The 16018-nt window shown below is 37.7% G+C and overlaps 1 protein-coding gene across 3 annotated transcripts in view; it reads left to right on the forward strand.

The window, feature by feature from the left end:
• PHIP (PHIP subunit of CUL4-Ring ligase complex) overlaps positions 1-16018 on the forward strand; it is a 92418-nt gene that overhangs the window by 24891 nt on the left and 51509 nt on the right. For all 3 annotated transcript variants that reach the window (XM_089530876.1, XM_089530878.1, XM_089530879.1), the window contains 9 exons: positions 2872-3032; positions 4252-4473; positions 5349-5449; positions 7168-7238; positions 7777-7877; positions 7968-8008; positions 8356-8454; positions 8795-8948; positions 10154-10288. In XM_089530876.1, coding sequence (XP_089387002.1) covers positions 2872-3032; positions 4252-4473; positions 5349-5449; positions 7168-7238; positions 7777-7877; positions 7968-8008; positions 8356-8454; positions 8795-8948; positions 10154-10288 — 1085 coding nt within the window. The remainder of the gene's footprint in view (positions 1-2871; positions 3033-4251; positions 4474-5348; positions 5450-7167; positions 7239-7776; positions 7878-7967; positions 8009-8355; positions 8455-8794; positions 8949-10153; positions 10289-16018) is intronic.

Genomic DNA, 16018 nt, shown 5'->3' on the forward strand with positions numbered 1-16018 from the left:
AATTCCTCTTTGCCTGCTGCACAAGCAGCAGCATTTGGGACATTCTCCATATTTGTCTTTTCTTCATGCTTGAGTACCTTCTTTCTCATTGGCTTCTATGTACTTTTTTGACTGCTTGTCATAGGTTCCTTTTGTCTTTGGCCTCTGAGGCCTTATTTAAGAAGTGTACCTCACGTGGAGGTACAATTCCTGTCAGACAGCCCTTCCAAGTGTTTTTTCTGTCTCACCACAAGGTTCAAGTCTGTCTCGGCTATAAAGGATTTAGCAAGCAGGGTTTGAAGAACAGGATTTCTCACTTAAGATTGCATTCTTGGGATTCCATCCTTAAATTGTGAAGTCAATGGCTTTCATGGCTGGCATCCATAGTTTTTTACGGGTTTTTTGGGCTATGTGTCCATGTTCTAGAAGAGTTTGTTTCTGATGTTTCACCATCATCTGTGGCTGGCATCTTCAGAGAATGCTTGCATGGAAGTGCAGACTGGGGACCCATACAGACAGGCCAGAATAAAGCTGCTTTGGGTCACTTTGGAGGCATGCTGTTTAAATGATGCATGCGTCCTAAGAGTCCAGAAGCTGCGCTTTGTTTTGGCCTGTCTGTATGGGACCTGGGTCAGCCAGAAAAATCAACAGTAGCAGAATACGTTATAAACTATCCTGAGCATAAAATGCTGTTTTAAAACACTGAAGTTCTGGACCATGCCAACAACTATCAGTATCAGAATGCACAGGGAAGCCATTGAAATCCACAATCACCTGGACAACTTCAGCAGGAAAGAAGAAACCCTTAAAGTTAGCAAAAGCCTGTTACAGACTGCCAAAATAAAGCTGCTTCGGGTCTCTTTGGAGGTATGCTGTTTAAATGATGCATGCATCCTAAGAATCTGGAAGCTCCACCAAAGCTGCACTCTAGTGCTTAGGAATGGAGTGTGGCTTTGGCGCGACCTCCAGACTCTTAAGACCCATGCATCTTTTAAACAGCATACCTCCAAAGAGACCCGAAGCAGCTTTATTTTGGCAGTCTGTAACAGGCCAAAGTTTGGCTACCAGACCTGAAGAATAGCAAAATAAGGACTCAGCAAATGCAAATTAGAAATCACCCAGGGTCAGGGGCTTTCCCAGCAGATAATGATCACCAATTAGCAGACACTAATCCTCCTTTGCATATCATCCCACCTTGAGGCTCTGCCATTAACAACAGAACATTGCACAGATTAACATGGAATTTCTTCCCTACCCAGGATCACACAGTGTGTGTGTGTGTGTGTGTGTGTGTGTGTGTGTGTGTGTATATATATATATATATATATATATAGGTCCCCTCTATACTGACATTATCTGAAGATGTCTGCCACAGATGCTGGCGAAATGTCAGGAATAAACTCTTCTAGAATATGGCCACATAGCCCGAAAAACCCACAAAAAACTGAACACAGTTGTTTATGACAAAATAAACGGTTATGTTCATACATTTTATTAAGCCAGGACTTTTTCCCCCACTCTGAAAAAGTTCCTGGCACAAACAGCTCCCTGCTTTGGTGTGAGCAAGTAAACACATATGGAAGGGTCTTTTACAGGACTGGATATTCTGCAGTTATGTATATTTGGGGGTCAGGATAATAAATGAATGTTTACCTGTTTCTAGCTGCATTTAGTGTTGTTTTAAAATAGGGGTGACTTAATACCTACGGTATGTTAGCTTTAAATTAGAATTCAAACACAGGATTCTGTTTAAGTGTGCACAAGCATGCCAGGATTACAACTGAAGAAATCCTGCTTGTAATTACCAGTTCCAGATAGCCCAAATATAGAAAGTAGAGTTTGATTTGAAGGTATCAATGAATTTGTACAGAAGAAGACACTTTCTGAATGTTACCATGTACTCAAAGTAAGGAAGGCATCTTGTACTGATACTGAAGCTTTACTAATAGTCAGTGGAGGAGTTTTAGCTTTAGAATAATCTATTGCCTGAAATAAATCTTGATCCAGAACTGAACTTTTAAATTGGAGTTCTGGCTGGAATTTCTGAACTATGTTTGCTGGTATCTTCATTTTGCAGCATTCTCCTCCAGGATATTACAAGGGCCTTAAGGCATCTTTGCAGGGGCAACTGTTAATGTTGTAATGCCTTCTCATCTCATTACATGCATTAGGTATACCTATATGTCTTCCACTTCTCAATATGAAAACTATATAGTTGTTCTTGCTGCTTGCTTCTCAGAATTACCGTATATACTTGACTATAAGTTGACCTCATGTATAAGTCGAGGGCATGTTTTTGGACCAAAATTATGGATTTTAATATGACCCATGAATAAGTCAAGGGTAATGCTAAAGTCTAGATGGATGACAGAATAGAGGGGATCAGTGCTTCTATGACAGATTGCACTCTTGTCTTAACCATGGGATGATTGCTTGTTTGTTTGTTTTTTAAATAAGAGTTAAAGAACAGTACTTACATTGACCTGTGGATAAGTCGATTCAGGTTTTTTTGGTTGTTTTTTGACTAAAATTTCTAGACTTATACATGAGTATATACAGTAACGCTTGACTACTATGAGTTACAGCTCCCGTATATATGTTTCTGAGAGGGTCAGCTCTCCTTTTCTGTTATGTGCCCCCAGCTGTTGTAGTTGAAATACTTTATTCTTGTTGCCTATGAACCCAGAGACTTGGGGAAGCAGAGATCTTTTTTCTTGAATTATGGTGATGAGTGAGTGATCAAGTGAGTTACTGTAACTGTACATTGTGATGATATGTATTGCTCTAAATTTTGTACAGGGAAATGTTCAATAATACTGATTTTTAAATACTATTCATCAGTTTTTGGACAAAAATCTGTGTGTGACAGTCAACATGTTTTTCTCCTCATAGGTGAAACTCTCTTTTCAAGAAAACTAAATGGAAAATACAGACTTGAACACCTTGTTCCAACTGCTGTTTATCAACATATGAAAATGCACAAGCGGATCCTAGGACATTTGTCTTCTGTATATTGTGTAACGTTTGATCGAACAGGCAGACGAATATTCACGGTAAGTGCAAATTCATGAAAATGTTTATCTATTATTCCCATGCTGTTTCTGCTTACTTTGCTTAATCACCTTACTTTAATTGTATTTTTCTTTCATCTGTTCCTTTTTTGACAAAATACAAATGGGACAGGATGTACTTTCTGCTTGAGACTTTAAATGAAACAGTCTTATTTTTTTCTTTGTCTGTGGGGAGACTTTACTCCAAGGCTTGTGTACAGGCAGGGCCTCCTGCCATACTGTACTATGACAGTTCTGACTTGGATTGCAGTTTCATTGCCTAGAAATGGAAGCCAATGAAACGGAGTCTGGTGGCATTTGTGCTGTAGTTTTGGTATATAGCTGTGTTGTTAGGAATCTAGTACAGTGATAGCTGAATCCAGATTCCTACTGGAATGATTTCTGTGATATCTGGTTGGGTTGGTGACTGCTTAATCGCCCAAGACTAAGGAGACTCTTTACACCAAAGGTAGGAAAAAGGTTGATCATGGTATGTTGAGAAATGGATAACCAGCAAGAGATTGATAAAGCTTTCTGCCAGTTTCCTATGAGCAACAATTAAAAATGTGTGTGTGTGTGTGCGCGCGCGCGCGCGCCTTCAAGTCAACTGCTGATTTATCGTGAATGCATGGATTTCATAGGGTTCTCATAGGAAAGGAATATTCAGAGGTGCCTAAATTAAATGGCTGAAGAAAAATAAGTTGGGGAAAACTAAGTGCTTCTATGTCCTCCTTGAGCATATGCTTATAAAATGTTAAGCTAGTGTGGTGTGCCAGGAGACCATTGTCTCTGTTCAACCCACTGTTGATTGACTACAATTTGTGGATATATTCCAATACAGCTTCTTCTCTTTCCAGTCTTTTCCTGTTCAAGGGTAGCTGTCCTGAGATCAGAGACAAAATGCCCAGGAAAGATTCTGCAACTGGTTTTTGTATATTTCCATTTCTAATGTTTGATGTATGTCCATTTAGCCTCTGGTTCAGAAACTTTGCATATTGATATTCCAGACCAGCACTGCTATGACTTTGAATTGATAAAGTTCAAAACATTAAACATTAAAATTAATTGAAAGACAGTGTAAAAACCTGTTTATGTGTTACTTGCTTGCTGAAAGTTGATATCATGCTTACACAAGAGTAACTGTTAATTATATCGGTTTCATAGACTAATTTAAGTGCAGTGGATTTTAATAGGCCAGTACTTGTGATTAATTTCTTTTTAGGGTTCTGATGATTGTCTTGTGAAAATCTGGGCAACAGATGATGGAAGATTGCTTGCTACTTTAAGAGGACATGCAGCTGAAATATCAGACATGGCTGTTAATTATGAAAACACAATGATTGCTGCAGGCAGCTGTGACAAAATGATAAGAGTATGGTGTCTCAGAACGTGTGCCCCTTTGGCTGTTTTGCAAGGCCACAGTGCATCCATAACATCACTACAGGTACTGTTTTCTTCTGTAACGTGTGAAATTCGTGTGACCCTCCAAATGTTTGGAGCTGCAACTCTAACCTCTCGTCACCGATAGGTATTGGGCAGTTTGGCATCTGAGAGCCTCACAATTCCCATTCCTGTACTATGATCCAGCAAGTTTGTTTTGTCATAGAAGAGTGGAGTGGTTGAACATTTTGAAAAGAGAAAGAGATACTCTTTAAGAGGAACAGGTTGTGCTTTCTTTTCATTTGCAATACTGACAGTACTAGCTAGGAGCAGAGAATGTGTCTTTGGTCTGGGAAGTGGGGAAGGAGTACATGGGATAGGTGGCATCATGGCAGTGACGAAGATGGCTCCCTCTTCCTTCTCCTGCCAATGAATAAAAGCTGCAGTGAGAATAGGCAGTTAATGAATACCATTTTAAATTGAACCATTTTCTTTGTTAAATTTATTTAGGAACAAGTTGAATGAATCTTGGCAGTACATATAAATGTTGTAGGTAGCTATAATACTTGATCAACAGGGAATATATCAGATGCCTTAACTGTTGATAAATGTATGTATGAATTATTTCTTGAGTGGATTGCCTTGCTTTCTAGTTTTTGAATTCTTGTGTGAAGATTACTCATTATAGACAAAGAATACAGTAGAAAAGAAGGAAGAGTATTTTTGCATATAACAATGATATTGGGTGGGTGGGGGGTAGGGAGAATGTGTCTGCAGTGAAGAGCTTTCTGACAGAGTTCTGCATATTGTTGATTAAGTGACTCTTTATAGAAGTTATAATTATGATAGAAATTTCCATTTATTCTGGACCATTTGGATCATTTGTGTCACTTTTTGCTAAAGATCAAAGATTTATAAATAGCTGTGTTTGTTTTGCAGTTTTCTCCACTATGCAGTGGCTCCAAGCGATACCTGTCTTCAACGGGGGCCGATGGAACAATATGCTTTTGGTTGTGGGATGCTGGCACCCTTAAAATAAAGTTAGTTTCTGTCTTACATGTTTCTAACCTTGCACTAGTGTTTAGAAACACTGCAGTTGCTTTGTAGGTAATTTTAGAAGCTAGTTGTTGGTTGGATTTTTTTGCTTATGCTGTTAATTTCTAATTAACATTAATTTGTGATAAAGAATAAAGATGAAATGGTTGCAGTAGAATGTATAAATAATTCCTTTGCACATGCACTCAGAAGTCATTTAAATTGTACTTTTTGCCAGGTAGCTAGGTACAGGTTTGAACCTTATGTGCTTCCCAGTAGATAGGCACTGGATTTCCTTACAAGTCTATCCAGTTCTCAGAAGATTTTGAAATGATGCAAAAGCATTAAATGGACTCTGTTTAGTTAATTTAATTTTACTGATTTTAGACACCATGTATCTATTTGTATCTCTAGCTCTCCTAAAATGCTTCAAATGAATTCTTAGCTGAGTATAAACACTAAATCTATAGTATCCCTCAGAACTAAATCCACAACATTGCCAAACACAATTAATTAAAGGGGTCCTTTCTGTGTAAAAGAAAAAATCACTGGGGAACAATTAAGTAGTTTGAGTTTTGGACTAGGACTCTAGAGACCATCGATTCCCAGATTGGCCATGAAACCCACTGGGTGACCTTGGGCAAGTCAGATGCTCTCAGCCTCAAGGGAAAGCAATGGCAAACCTCTACTGACCAAATGTTGTCAAGAAAACTCCATGATAAGTTCACCTTAGGGTCAACAGAAGTTCGAAATGACTTGAAGGCATACTACAACGGCAACCCGATGTGTAGACAGTATTAAAGGGGAATCATTGTTATTTAAAATTATTTCAGAACAATTAATTATTTCAAAATTATGCTTACCTTTTCTTAAATGATTACAGTTTAAGACTAGATAAGTATACATTCTTATTCAGGAAGTAAACTAATTATGAATTAGTTAAGGTTTGATTATTAAAATCACTGATTAAAGTCAATGATTAAACAGTTTTTCCACATTTCAGGGCCAGGCACCTCCAAGGTGGCTTACACAATAATGTTTTAAGACAATAAAATAAAAATACAGTGAATTGAAGCAACATTCAAATCAAGCACAACAATGAAATGTGTAAAAAAAGAGAAAAAATCAAAATAATAAATAAAATAAATAAAATTTTTATTTCTATCCCACTTTTTGCCAGGCGTGGAACAAATAGTTCATGAAATAATATTGTAAGCCGTATAAAAAGGAATAAAGTGGTACTCTTCCAAATAATAACAGAGTTCAGACTCAGCCCAGAAGAAACTTATAATGGACCATGGCCAGTTAAATACGATTTCTCTCACCTCTCCATTTAGATGGAATCTGAGACTTAAAGCTAGATTTTGCATTGATAGAGAACTTCTATTTCATAATCATAAAATATACAAATGGTTTCTTGACAAAATCTGGGATTTTGATACTCAGTGTGATGTGTGTGTGTGTGTGTGTGTGTGGCGATTTTGAAATATATGGGGATTTTAATATAGAAGGCTATATTGTGGTCTCTTCACCCAACATATAGATAATGCTATTGCATTCTTTCTATTTAAAAATGACTTTTGGCCTGTGAGAGAGTATAATAAACTATCTACCAGATAAGTGTGTTCCTTCATGTTTAATTGTGAAGCTTTTGACCAGTTTGGTTAGCATCTTAAATTGCTTTCAGGAATTTAACTACATGCTGTGTTTTTAAATCTTGCAGTCCAAGGCCAGCAAAGTTTACAGAACGTCCAAGACCTGGAGTCCAAATGATCTGTTCTTCTTTTAGTGCTGGTAAAGTGTCAGTTCTCTGCAAAACACGCGTACACACATTCACATTCTAACAGTAATAGCATTATTGCAATACAGTGAAAAGTAGCCTGTGTAACTCAACTTGCGGATACGTAGTTCCAACTGAATTTGTTGCAACAGTATTCTGATTGAGAGTCATAGAAAACTGAATCGTATATAACAAAGGGAGGATTTCTTGATGGGAATCTTGTAATGAAAACAGCAGCAATGAAATACGTATGATTTTGTATTAACTGGCGGTGTTTTTAACTGATGCATCAACACCTATATCTGTTGCCTATGGAGGCATAATTACTAAAGCAGTTATTAGATAACATTTTTAGATGCTATCACGTTACTATCTTGAATCTCAGTATAGATCTAGAGAGATGTAAAATGAATAAACTTAACATCCTGATGCTAACATTGGTCATGATATATTGTTGCAGGCACTTCGTTGAAGCAGGTGTTAGTAAGATTGTCAAATTGCTAAGTAACCTGTTGCCCTCATGACATTTATTGTGTTCTTGCTTTTCTTCAGGTGGAATGTTTCTGGCCACTGGAAGTACAGATCACATCATTAGGGTTTATTTCTTTGGATCAGGTCAGCCAGAGAAGATATCAGAGTTGGAGTTTCATACTGTAAATACCTCCTCAAAATTGCTTAGCTATTTGTTTGAAATGAATTAACATCTTGTAGTCATGTTGTTAATTTTTTTCTTGTTTACACAGGACAAAGTGGATAGCATTCAGTTTTCTAACACTAGTAATCGGTAAGTAAGTTAACAGTTGGTTTATAGCTTTACATTTTTCTCCACTGTATTAATGAAAAACATATTATTAGGTTATATATTAATATTTCAGATGAGAGGTGAAAGTTTTTATATTGGACTCTGGGTGATATAATTTTACTGCTTTCCCTTCACATAGTCCTTTGTGCCCGCTCCAAATTCTGTCTAAAGCTGTTAATTCAGTAATAAAGAAATCATAAAGATATCAGACCACTTGAGTGTTGTTATTTTGCAAATTTATCTTTAGCATATTCTATGGTATAAGCTTTCACAGGAAAATACCCTGCTTGCAAAGGATGATTAACAGCTTTTCTTTCTTCCTCCCCCAGATTTGTCAGTGGTAGTCGTGATGGGACAGCGCGCATTTGGATGTTTAAAAGAAGGGAATGGAAGAGCATTTTGTTAGATATGGCTACTCGTCCTGCAGGGCAAGTTTTTATTTTTGCCTACACACAATTTAAAATACTTTCCCTCTTATTTATATTCAGCTATAATTTATGTCTGGGAAGAGAATATAGTTTAGTGGTAAGTTGGTGCTTTGAATGGGGATATCCTGTTCAGTATCTAGTTTGTCCAGTTAGGATGGTGAGGTATCATTCTAGAAAACATTGATGGTTTCTGTTATCTAATGTATGTGGCTTATGTAAAATTGCTCTACTCATTGCCCAGATCTGTTACAATAGTCTTAATGGTTTAATACATTCTTGATGCTTTGTCATAGCTGTTGAACTATGTTCTGACCATATGATTTTTATTCATTAATTGTAGTCAAAACTCTCAAGGAATAGAAGACAAAATCACAAAACTGAAAGTTACTATGGTAGCATGGGATCGTCATGACAGTTCAGTTATTACTGCTGTTAATAATATGACTTTGAAAGTTTGGAACTCCTTTACCGGCCAACTTATCCATGTCCTCATGGTAAGGAAAAAATAGTAATGATAAGTCTTTGCTGTAGTCCAGTGGTTTGGACTTCTGCTCCCTGAATTCCTGGGACTGTTGTCTAAGCTGCCTGGGGCTTACAAGAGTTGATATCCAAAACACCTGAGGAACCAAGGTTTGGGAACGACTGCTGTAGACTTTTTCCAACAACTGAATTTTTAATTGAAAAAACAAGTTTTCTTTTTCTTAATGGTTGTTCAAATAGTTTTAAATACTGAAAACCCTGATGCATGTGAGACTGTTTTAAAATGAAGGTCAAAATGTTTTAAGGATCACTTTATCCGCTAAAGAAACATTTCATTTGTTGCTTGTTTTTAACTTTCTCCAAGCTTATATCACATTTGCTGAATTGCACTTCTTATGGATAGACTTGTAGGTAGTGGAACTGAAGGATACTTACTGTATTATTCTTTGTAAATAAAGTAACTGGATGTACCCTGCCTATTGGAGGTATAGTTGAGGATCTAAAGAACCAAACCAGTTCCCTGCATTTTAGAGATCTTTCCCCATCAATTGAATGTTACTGATATGTCTGAAACAGTTTCTACACCCAAAGAAACAAGTCACTAGTGAACTGAACAATATCTTTTCTATAGTTTTTTGTGGGTTTTTTGGGCTATGTGGCCATGTTCTGTAAGAATTTATGAGAATGAGAAACCACTCAGGGTCAGAGGCTTTCCCAGCATACCATGATCACTAATTAGCAGACACCAATCCTCTTTTGCATAGCCTCCTGCCCTGAGGAGGCCATCAACAAAACAATACACAGATTAACATGGGAGTCACTCCTCCTCACCCAGGGTCACACACTGTGTGTGTGTGTGTGTGTGTGTGTGTACACACATACATACATACATACTCACTCTCTTCCAGGTTAACATTATCTGAAGATGTCAGCCACAGATGCTGGCGAAACATCAGGAATAAACTCTTACAGAACATGGCCACATAGCCCAGAAAAAACTACAGATGCCGGCCATAAAAGCCTTTGACTTCACAGTATCTTTTTTTGTTTTGGAGTTGACAGTGATGTAGCCAAAAATAGCTAACAAATAATTGTCGGTAGCCAATTTTTCTGTTATGTGCATTATCCTTGCTTTAGTCTCTAACCCTAATGTTGTCATGTCACAACATGTTCAACCCAACTAACTGTTTTCTGTTGCTTATGTTTAAAAATATTTCAGGGTCATGAAGATGAGGTGTTTGTGCTTGAGAGTCACCCTTTTGATCCTAGAGTGCTCTTCTCTGCTGGCCATGATGGAAATGTAATAGTATGGGATTTGGCAAAAGGAGTAAAAATCAGGTCTTATTTTAATATGGTAAATATTTTTGATACTTCTATGAGAAAAAGATGTCACAGAAATTTGTTTGACATTTATTAATCCTAAGTAATGTAATTTTTAAGTTAAAAATTATGTTTAGTGTTAAAACATTTGTATGATGCTGACATGTTATACATTTTTAACAACATTAACTGATATATCTTGGTTAATAAATTAAAATTAAAGTTTACCTACGCCTGAAACACACAGACTGAGCTGGGGCTGCAGCAACCACATGCGCTTGGTCCTGATCTGGGTCACTGAACTGGGCTGCTGAAAAGGAGCGGATTTTTCCATTCCTTTATGGCCTCGTTCATTTGCAAAGACGTGGTGTCAAGCACGGGTTCCCACCGCATTTGGGGCAAGCGTTCTCTAAATGCTATGCCCCAAATGCAGCAGGATACCGAAGCATTTGGCCCATCTGTTTTGGGCCTATGTCAACATTAATTCTGAGGCCCAAATTAAAATAAAATGTAATGTAATGCTAGTGCAGAACTAGCCAATTAATTTTATACTATGCAGCATTGTATTTAGTTTTGAGATCTTATTTCTTAATCAGATAATGAATATATCTGGTTTGTATTTGGTGATGTGACAACCTATGCTGTTATGTATGATTAATTTTGACACTATCCAGTTCTGACTCATAGCCTGGATTTGGACAAGCTTAAAGCTTTCTTCAAGTGGTGCCATGTGTGCAAACCCATATCTGGAGTTCTTTTTCCAGTGATTTTGATTTGAATGTGTGAAGGTTTGAAGCTCTCTCCAGCTGGGACAGCAACTTTAAGGGGCAGAACCAAATTAATATGTGACTTCTGCTACCCATTCATACTTTTATTTGGACATGTGAAGGGGACTTAAATAATTGAGGACTGTACCCAGTTACTGTAGTATTTTGAGTGTGTGTGTGTGTATAATATATATATTGTTTTCAAAGTATGGCTGAATCTCACAAACATAAAATCTTAGTAATTAGTGTGTCCAGAACTCTGTCCTTTCACCCAAAGTCTTTGTTGCTGTTTGAACACAGAACTATTATTGCATGCTCTTTTTTGGGTCCTGGATTAACACAATTTCTATGACTATACTGAGGAAATGTAGAACATACTATGGATAGAATTCTAGAATGTGTGTTGTCACTACTCTGAGATACCATTTAGATACAGATTAACTATTGATTTAATAACTAAATAATACTTGGAAATAGGCTTTAGAATTACTAGCAAAGACTTTTGTTTTATGTTAGAATGAAGATCTGTCCTACTTTCCTCACTGTGAAACATTTAAACCCAGAATTTGATTTTTCAACAGTGTTTGAAAATGGATTTATTTATTAACTTGAATTTATATTCTACCTTTCTAGCTGAATCTGGCTGAAATGAATCTGTTAATGAGTTAAAAACAATTATTTTACAGTAGACAGTGAGCATACTATTATATATAATATCATGTATTATAAATTATACAGCCTAGTATTATGTTTAAATTTAATTAGATTGGTAACTTTAATTGATTATTGATATGTAATGAAGAACAATAGCCTAAGGAGGGAGCTAAGCAGCTTTACATCTATTTGCCTTAATTTTAACTGGTGGTCAGAGGTAATGGCACAAGTGTATGAATTATGTTGGGGTTGTCATAATTCTAGTAATTAAGCAGAAAATAAGTCACAGTTTCCTTCTTCAGAAGTAATAGGAAATTGTGTTGTAATTAAACCTTATCCTAGAGTGAGGTAAAAGGCTTGCAAGGGAAGGAGGAAACCTACAGACACTTGGGTTATTCTCACTACTTCCCCAATTACTTTCCTAACCAGGCCATTGACTGATCTAGTAACCGAAAACCATTTTACATGGAGTTAATGTTGAAATAAGTTTACTGCTACACAATGCTAGCTAATCAGTCCACAAAAACATCTAGCTAACAAAATGCTTACACTCTCAGCTGACTATTATATACAGCACTAATAGTCTGAAAGAAAAACTCCAGTGCTGATTTGGATTGTTATATCATGGCTTATTAAATTGAAATGTGATTGTAAACAGCTTCCTCCCCTTTGCAGTGCATCTGAATGTGCTGCAGGTGAAACAGGTTATGTTTAACTACTACTTGTGCAAAGGCTACACACAAAAACAAGGTGTTCATTTGTATCAATATATTAAACAGTTATGATTATCCCAACATCTTGTTGCCTGGGACAATTACTGTTTGCCATAGCATGTGGATACACTGGCACTACTTTCTCTTTTCACTCTTGTAAACTGCATAAACAATTTGTATACAATTGTTTGTGTGAACTTGTCATTAAAAGGGTTCTGTTATTGAGACTGTTCATTTTCAAACTGTCTTTAAACAGGTGTCTCAAATGTACTGAAATGTTACATTCATTTTTTTTCCTTGACTGTTCTTTGGATAATGAGATACTGTCTGTTAATTCAGAGCAAATGGGTTTTTGTAAACTGGTAAATCAAGCAGAGGTTATAGTTTATAGTACTTACTATTATTCTGATCTCATGCTGATATTAAAAAAACAATTTATTGTCTCTTCCTGAAGGTGCTATACAAAAGGTATAGATAAAGGGAGTGGGGGGGGGGGGGAGACAACACCCCAATGTTGTTTCTTGTGTTTTTAATTCATAATAGGGCTATATTAGGCTATTTAAGGGAAACAGACAGCATAATTTTGCTGTAAATGTAGCACAATAGCAGCTATACAAATTATGGATAACTTAATCTAAAAATTGAGTATTCTGTGCCCTTAATGCTATGTGGCACACTCAGTGCAGGTTGAATCTCCCTTATCCAAAATGCTTGGGACCAAAAGTGTTTGGGATATTGGATTTTTAAAATTTTTTATTTTGGAAAAGTACAGGCTACATATGGCCACCTAAGGCATTTTAGCCACTCCCCCAATCTTCCATGGCCACTAGAGGGGGGTAGGGGAAAATTTCACCACATTTGGGGACCCTAGGGTGGGTTACAAACGGCCCTCAAGGGGCCGTTTTCCCGCCGCTGCCATTCGCTGCATAGGGAAGCCCCAGCGGCCAGACCGCGAGGCTTCCCCGCGCAGCGAAAAAGGAGCGCCGAAATGGCGCTCCTTTTCGGAATGCGGAAGTTGCGCTGTGAGGGGCGGAATGTGCCCTCGCGGCGTCACTTCCGCCACGACACGTCTGGACGCACAGCGTCCAAGACGTCAAAATGGTGGCGCCCATGTGGATGGGCGCCGCCATAAAGTCCGCGCTCTGCACATACTGGGAGGAAGGGCCGTCAGGAAGGTAAGAACCTTCCTAACCCTAATACGGCCCTTCCTAACCCTAGTACACACGGAGCGCGTACTTTATGGCGGTTTATAACCCGCCTAGGTCACTTCTTACTAAAAAAAGACCTAAAGCTGCCAGAGGAACCAAAAATGTGGAAAAATTGTTCCCATGCCCTCATATGACTTTGAGGGGCAAGTTTTTAAAATACTTTTTTGTGGGGGTTGGGGTGGCCCTCTGATGTCCCCAGATGGACCAGTACAAGTCCATAAGCCCCAACAGTTGCCTTCCCTCGGTGCATATGCTCAGACTGTGAATGTTGTCTTGAGCAAAAACTACTCAACTGAGTGGTCAGTTGATTTTGTTAAGTTTTTTAAAAAGTAACTTCATAGTCAAATTTCTTGAATCTTTTGTCACTGTAGATAAGTGTAGGAGCTGCTGTGAGGTAAAAAGAAGTCAAGTTCTTAATTATTACTTTCATTAGTCCAGTATCAGACAACTTATATATATTATGCCATAGAAGGATTCATAGATAGAGTCATAGAGTTGGAAAAGACCACAAGGGCCATGCAATACAACCCCCTGCCATACAGGAATACACAATCAAAGCACTCCAGACAAATAGCCATCCAGCCTCTGTTTAAAATCATGTCCTAAATCTTGAGGATATAAGTTACAAGGCCTCTGCTAAACTTTAAAACAGTTAGCAATAGCGTGTACATTTCTGTATTGCATATCAGTGAACTCACCACTCTCTAAGCGGTTTACAACATATAAGCCAATTGCCTCCAACAGGCTGGGTACTCATTTTAGCAACCTTGGAGCCCCTGAATGCGGTATCGGCATTTAACCACTGCGCCACCAGGGCTCCCTTGTCAGTTTAATCTGGCTTTAACTTTCTGTTGGAGGTGATCCTTTTTATGGCCGAAGTTTATATAAATTGATTAGAATCAATGTAGTTCTTATTGGATAGTTGAGAATAATTCTCTGAAGGTCTCTCCACCCAATTTGGGAGAATATCTTTTTCATCTTTATATAGATATATGCTGATGTAACAGTAACTTAAGCCATTACATACCTCTTAAATAGTTGCTTTCAGAGCACTGTTTGGTTTTTGCAACTCTGTGTTCTAGCTTGGTTCTTTAAAAGGGATAAGTTCTTTGTTACTTTGGTGCTTTTATATGTGTTTGCTTCTGTTGTTGTTGTTGTTGTTGTTGTTGTGTACCTTCAGGTTGTTTCTGACTTATGGCAACCCTAAGGCAACCTATCATAGGGTTTTCTTGGCAAGTTTCTTCAGAGGAGGCTTGTTATTGCCATCCTCTGAGGCTAAGAGAGTGGGACTAGCTCAAGGTCACCCAGTGGGTTTCCGTCACTGAGCTAGGATTTGAACCCTGCTGTCACAGTGTCCTAGTCTAACATTCAAATCACCATACCATGCTGGCCTTCATGTATATGTGTACTCTCATGATTTAGATCCCACTGTAGTTAGAATGTGTGCTTAAATGTCAATTCAGATTACTGAAAACATTTTGAAAAAAATTCCATTTACAAGAAGGAAGACCAGTTTATTATAGTATGAGTAGTATTGTCGTATGAGTAGTACTCTTGGTTGAGTGGAGTCAGACACTTGGATCTTGGCTTACTAAATTGTGAAATGGACAGGACTTTTGTACAGAGTAACTTTGCAGAAGTAAAATAGAACATTATAACACAGAAAGAGCCAAATGCTAATTTAAAAAAGTTGGAAAATGAAAGTGCTCAGTCAGATAACTAAAAGGACACCAATTTTGGTCCCTCACAAACCTGTCTGAAGAGTGTTCTGGGATACTACTACAGAGAATGTCATTTCCTTGAAGTAAAGGATAGATACAGTGCATCCTCCCCTTACGCGGGGGATTCGTTCCGGATCCCTCGGCATAAGGCGAATTCCACCTATGCTCGAGCCCCATTGGAAACAATGGGGCTCGTGCGCGGCGGCACGGGTGCACGCGGGGCGCAACAGGTGCGCGGAACGGAACGGAACCCTTGCAAAAACAGCGAGTTTGACTGTGTTTGTTAACACTTTGGATCAACTTGTGACTGCTAAGAAATATGCATTATAAATATATAATACAATCTACTTCAGTGCCCAGAAACAGACAACTACATCAAAACAACCCTAGAGAAAATATAGATTTGAATGTAAAGTCCACATGAGGATTTCTACTAGTATGAAATAATAATAATAATAATAATAATAATAATACTTTTTATTTATCTCCCACTTCTCCCTTCAGAGCAAAGCGGGATTACAGCAATAAAAACATCATAAAATACATAGACAATACAAAATACATTAATCAGAAATAAAAAGGGAAGAGTTGTTACAGTATTGCTCACAGTTATAAGAATCAAGTCATTGTATTCAGATGTTCAAAATCAGATTAGAGGAGATCCGTTGGATAGGATAGACATATGTTTAGTGCATCTCCTC

This window comes from Sceloporus occidentalis, unplaced genomic scaffold (genome assembly GCF_023333645.1).
Source record: "Sceloporus occidentalis isolate IW3139 unplaced genomic scaffold, rSceOcc1.0.p SCAF_6, whole genome shotgun sequence".
In the NCBI taxonomy this organism is placed as follows: Eukaryota; Metazoa; Chordata; class Lepidosauria; order Squamata; family Phrynosomatidae; genus Sceloporus; species Sceloporus occidentalis.